Source organism: Leuresthes tenuis, unplaced genomic scaffold (assembly GCF_036924035.1).
Source record: "Leuresthes tenuis unplaced genomic scaffold, fLeuTen1.0.hap1 SCAF_12, whole genome shotgun sequence".
In the NCBI taxonomy this organism is placed as follows: Eukaryota; Metazoa; Chordata; class Actinopteri; order Atheriniformes; family Atherinopsidae; genus Leuresthes; species Leuresthes tenuis.
The window spans coordinates 14,509,825-14,515,322 of NW_027325366.1; the positions used below are offsets into that span (position 1 = coordinate 14,509,825).

The window sequence follows — 5,498 nt, forward strand, 5'->3', positions numbered from 1 at the left end:
TTAGTGGCTTGTAAATATTCAGGTTAGCTAAAGCCACAACTAGTAAAATGACAGGTTACTGTTTTGCAACTGTGCACTGATCAATATTTACCCACCATCTGATTTAAAAAGGAAAAACAAAAACCATGCAAATCTGGAATTATTATTAACAAAGCAAGTGTTACACTCAATTTACATACATATGTATAATATACTGACCATTGAGTGACACTGGTACATGTACTTGATTTATTTTTTGTTTTTGATTCAGTAGATCATCTGCTGTGCTGTTTTGTTGTTTTTGCAGTATGAGACCCCTCTCTCTCTCTCTCTCTCTCTCTCTCTCTCTCTCTGTTGTTGTTTTATTTTCAGTATGAGACCTTGTCCTCACCAGTCCAAGGTTGAAGCTGCAAATGATACATTTTGCACTTAATGACTTACTTCAAAATAAAAACAGTTGAGTTACAAGCCTCAAGAATTATTCCAGAAAACATGGACAGTGTAATATTTACTTTAATATAAACTTTTAAGTCAAGGCCATACTTGATCACGACTAGGAAGTTGAAAGTCACCGGAGAAATAAGATTCACTGTGTGCATACCCCTCAGAAAGTAGGTAGTTGCACCCCTGAGTCAGCAAAGTGCTGATACTCACAGCTGTTCTCCAGACTGTTCTGCTGTACCGACAAGTTCAAGGGTAGTGGCAGACCATACTGTTTCTACAAACAGTACTGTGAAAACAACATGCTGTGGAAGGCCTGTCAGAGTGAAAAAAAACTGATTTCATGGACTGTTACCAGGGCTAAATGAAAGATTGTTATGGACTAAGTTCAAGGTTTAGTTTAAAGCATTGTGCAGACTTACTGAGGAATCTGACCAGAGAAAACAGATGCCGTGTTGGGTAGTTAGTTAAGTCTTATAAGAAGGTAATATGTTGTTTTCACAATGCATTCATGTTCACATCTGGTTTAATACAACCTATCACTTGTTCTCATAGTTGTCGTCTATTTCAAACACTTATTGAAAACAATACTTGAGAAAGGGAGATGTAGGGTATTGCAACAGTAAAGGTACATTACTGAGTTTGTCCACTAGACGGCGCTCTGTGCTCTTGCTGTTGTATTGCTGTGTTTATACGAATAAAGGTTGCTGTCTTGACTACTCATTCCTGTTTCCACCTCGTATCTTACAACCACAAAATATCTGATGTTACTTTACGTACTTATACATTAAAGGTAACACGTAAACGTGTATTAAAAAAACAAGTAATCATTTTGAAGAAGTTGTCAATTGTTTAAATGCATACAAATATATCTAATTCTGATAGTTTTCTGTTGGTTTGCAAAGTGTTTTTTTTTTCAACTTTTTTTGTTTTTTGTTTTTCACCTACACCAAATGGCATAATGAACTGAGTAGTCTGAGTAGTTTACTAGCTGTTTGAATTTTATTTTGACAGTACTGACCGGATGTGACTTCATATAGGTTAAAGAGGGAACATGGCGAACACCGGCAGGACGACTATTGATGACTTGATGCGATATGCTGAATATTCTCCTAAAACAAGCGTCAGGAGTGACGCAGAGATAGACAGGCGTCTGGTAAGATTCAACGCTGAAGACATTTGTTGAGTAAAACAGGATGATTTTAATCCACCTGCGTCTGTGTTTGGTAACCTCATTAACGGCGGCGAGTCACTGTCTTACATCACGTGCGTTAGCTGTTACAAACCTTAACCGAAGTAAACCAGGTGAACGAAAAGTGTATTCAGGTGTTTATTCAACATGGCATTTTACAGGCTAATCTGAAGTCTGACGACGTCCTCATCGTTTTAGGCTAACACAAGTCATGCAGTAGGTGATGAAAGTAACCTTACTGTCAAGGACGTTAACAGCAAATTATCTCTATGGTGGTTGTGTGTTAGTTTTGGATGGAAATTAATTTAGGTTAACAGGTAAAATACAGTTTAAATGTATCGTAGGTCACTCACACGAGGCCAAAAGGAGGACATGGAATTTAGCCTTCTGAAATGCTGGTTTGGGTTAGATATCAGAAACTAAAAAGGTTGCAAGTAATTTATCAGTAAAAAAAAAAAGGAGTGAAAAAAATATTTCCCCACTGAATCTGGTAAAGTTTAAGTATAAACTGGCATCAAATTGGCAAATGATTATGAATTAAATTGTAAATAAATTTAATTGAAATATTTTAATAAAAGTGAGTTAATAAGAGGATCAGCACAAAGTAAAATGAATATGGTTGAAAAGTAAAGTAAAAATACAAATTTTACTTCACATTTTTTATATATATATATATATATATATTCATTATTGCCACACATATAGTTTTTATTATATTTTTGTGTTACTTATGAGCATATTGATTTATTTGTTGAGCCATCTATGTAAGCTTGTATTTATTTTGTATATGTGCAGTTTTAGTCCATGAAAAACAATGTTTGTAACAATCTACTCTGGCAGTGTAGTTTTGCTACAGTGAAAAAAATTGTTCAGAGTTACTTAAAAATGGGTAAATGTTTTGTGACATGTTCAGTCGACATAAGCAGTTTGCAAATGAGCATATTTTTGGCACAAATGGAACCTTGTACATTCCTGACTTGTTAACATCCTTACTAAGGTCCATGATCTTTACTGGGTGAGTAAGATCAGACAGCAGCTGTGTTGTATGACCATGTTGTCTTATTTTGTTGACAGGGGGGGACTCTGATCGCAGTTGGTCTTGGTGTCGCTGCCGCAGGATTTGCAGGTGAGAATGATCTGATTTTTCTAAGAGGAAATTATCTGTAAATGTATGTGCAGCATTGTTTTCATTCACTATCACTAACATGGCTGAACAGTTATGCTTCCTGTGTTTTCTGTTTATTTTACTTCACATCTTTTCAGCTCAGAAAAAAATTTTCAATGTCTTTTTATTTTTGAAACATTTGGCTTCAAACAGTTTTGTGTATTTTGTGTTCAATCCACAGGCCGTTATGCATTCCAGCTGTGGAAGCCTCTTGGACAGGTTTTCTCTGAAACAGTCAAGAAAATGCCCACATCAGTGAGTGATTGGTTAACCTCAGTATATCTGCCTTAATGAGCATTTCTGGCTTAATTTATATTCTGATAATAAATTCAGACCGTTTTGAACTTCAACAGCTCTTCTTAATTTTGTCATGTGTCTTGTTTTTTATATTTATCATATGTATATTTAGATTTTGAATTCTTATTTTTGTCTAATCCGGGTTTAGAAACGTACAGAGAAACATGTCATTGTTTCAACATGACTTTTTAGAGAGGGGGGGGGTTACTTAGCATTTTACTCTTATCAATCACATGCATCATATTCTGAGGCTTTTTGTATTGATCCAGTGAGATTCAGACTTATGACAATTAAAGCTCTAAACAGTCCTCTGTCTCTTCAGGCCTTCTCATCATATTACAAAGGAGGCTTTGAGCAGAAGATGTCCAGGCGAGAGGCCAGCCTCATACTTGGCATCAGGTAAAAGGGTGTGACTCTCAGTATAAGTGCTGTTTTTCTGTGTCTCTCTGAGGAAAGTTCTATTATATAACTATTATCTGTCACTTTTACCCGTGTTCTGTTCAGCCCGGCCTGCACCAAGTCCAAAGTACGTGAAGCGCATAGGAAGATCATGGTCCTGAATCACCCAGATAAAGGTACGCTTAAACTTCTCTAAATCTGACCTCTGTCACACTTATCCTTAATGTTGCTGCTTCTGTTCTACAGGCCAAGTTTCAGTTTGCCTACAAAATAATTTTGATTTGATGTGTCATGTAGAAAGTTTAATGACATCTGTGTTTGAAAAGCTCATTGCTGGTTGGGTGTTGGTGGAAGCTGTCACGGAATTGTACCAAAGCATGTTTTTGTGTGTAGGTGGGTCACCATATCTCGCTGCTAAAATCAACGAAGCGAAAGACCTTTTGGACAAAGAGAACCGCCGGTGAGCTGCCAACTACCATTTTAAAGACATCCAATCCCCCGTCAGCTCAGTGGTGTTGCTCCATCAGCATCCTTACTTCCAAGGTTTCAACTCCGGAAAATGGACACTTTTTAATTTGTTGGTATCATCAACCCTGGGAACAAACAACTGTGACCAAAAGTGAAGATGCTGCTCACTTTTATACTTGTCAAATGTGTTAAATTGAAGATGGTGGTGGGGAAAGTTGATTCCTGAAGTGGTAGCCGTGTCACAGTTTGGTATGAGTGTACATATATCAACATGTAATTTATTGAATACACATCTATTTAAGAAACAATACAATGATACATTCAAGTGTTTCTATATTTGAGCAGTTAATGTGGAAGTAGTGAAACTGTAAATAAATATCCCTGGAAAAACTACCAATCACTGGGTGTTTTTATATTATGAGTGACTGTCTGGTTGTTTGAGCAGATGAAATTATAAACCTGCATGATTCAGGTTTAATTACTGAACTCTTTAGCAGAAATTAAACCTTCTCCAGTGTGTATCTGAAGTATGGAGTAGTTTTAATGGTTAAAATTGCCTTTTATTACCTGAAACCACCATTGGACTGCTGATTTATCAGCTGCTCTCAACTTAGGAGCCACTTTTAGCATAATTTAAACAAAGTGAAGCACAAAATGTGAACCGTTAAAGCATTGGCTTTGTCCCTCAAATTGATGAAACGTAATATATGATAATGAAGTCAATAGAATGTAGCTGATTGAGTGCAGGGAGTTTAAACTGCTTTTGGTTTATTGTTCAAGGACACCAGAAGGGTTGTGAGATGTTTATGGAGAGCAGAGAAGAAGGAAAAAAAGTTTTGATGCAGAATTGATCCAGTATTAGATTTTCATTAATGTATGAAACATTCAAATAAGGCTGTGTGAAGTTTAAATGAAAAAATAACAAATCACCCTTATTATACAGGCGTCACCCATTCACCAACAATCTGGCACTTGGGGAAGGGTGTCCTTTCTTTTGGGGACTGGAGCCCTTAGTTAAGGGCAAGATAACCACTACACCTTCAATCCCAAAATGAAGAGGGGCAGTTCATCCAATCAGGCAAAATACAATATGGAAGAAAAATCAGAAACCAAAAAAGGTTGGAAGTAATTGAATAGTAATGGAATATAGTAAGTAATTTTATATTTCCCACTGAAATGCAGATAAGTATAGAACAGCATAAAATGGTGTCAAAGAGGGTACTTAAAATTTTATATCAATAACATGAGGATGCCGTTTTCTCTACTGCACCTCAACAAAATCACATGGTCCTGACAGCTCAAGCCACTGCTATTTGAGAAGTCTCAGGCAAACCAAGCAAGTGTCATTTGTGTGTGTGGTGTTTATACTTCTCTGCATGTCAGATTAGTGAAGATGTTTTCTGTGTGGCGATCCTGAGAGCTACACTTAACCCGGTAACTTTGTAACATGGCTCACTCTTATTTGTAGTGCATCAGTAAATTTGTAAATATATGTCAAAGCAGTTGTTTAATTTCATATTAGACAAACAAAATTCATAAAAGACTCCATCTTGGGCA

General features: G+C 36.5%; 1 protein-coding gene across 1 annotated transcript; it reads left to right on the top strand.

The window, feature by feature from the left end:
* The first annotated feature begins 1,454 nt into the window (after window positions 1-1,454).
* On the top strand, window positions 1,455-4,331 carry dnajc15 (DnaJ (Hsp40) homolog, subfamily C, member 15). Its single transcript, XM_072397624.1, has 6 exons — window positions 1,455-1,576; window positions 2,687-2,738; window positions 2,959-3,032; window positions 3,397-3,473; window positions 3,579-3,649; window positions 3,867-4,331. Exons 1-6 carry the CDS (start codon window positions 1,475-1,477, stop codon window positions 3,935-3,937), a joined length of 447 nt encoding a protein of 148 aa, XP_072253725.1. The 5' UTR covers window positions 1,455-1,474; the 3' UTR covers window positions 3,938-4,331.
* The last annotated feature ends 1,167 nt before the right edge of the window (window positions 4,332-5,498 follow it).

Excerpts from the sequence above, each read along its gene's own strand:
- dnajc15 (XM_072397624.1), top strand. The coding sequence starts at position 1,475 with ATGGCGAACACCGGCAGGACGACTATTGATGACTTGATGCGATATGCT. Across the intron at positions 2,739-2,958 it reads CGCTGCCGCAGGATTTGCAG|GCCGTTATGCATTCCAGCTG; the intron begins GTGAGAATGATC and ends TTCAATCCACAG. Across the intron at positions 3,650-3,866 it reads CCTGAATCACCCAGATAAAG|GTGGGTCACCATATCTCGCT; the intron begins GTACGCTTAAAC and ends TTTTGTGTGTAG.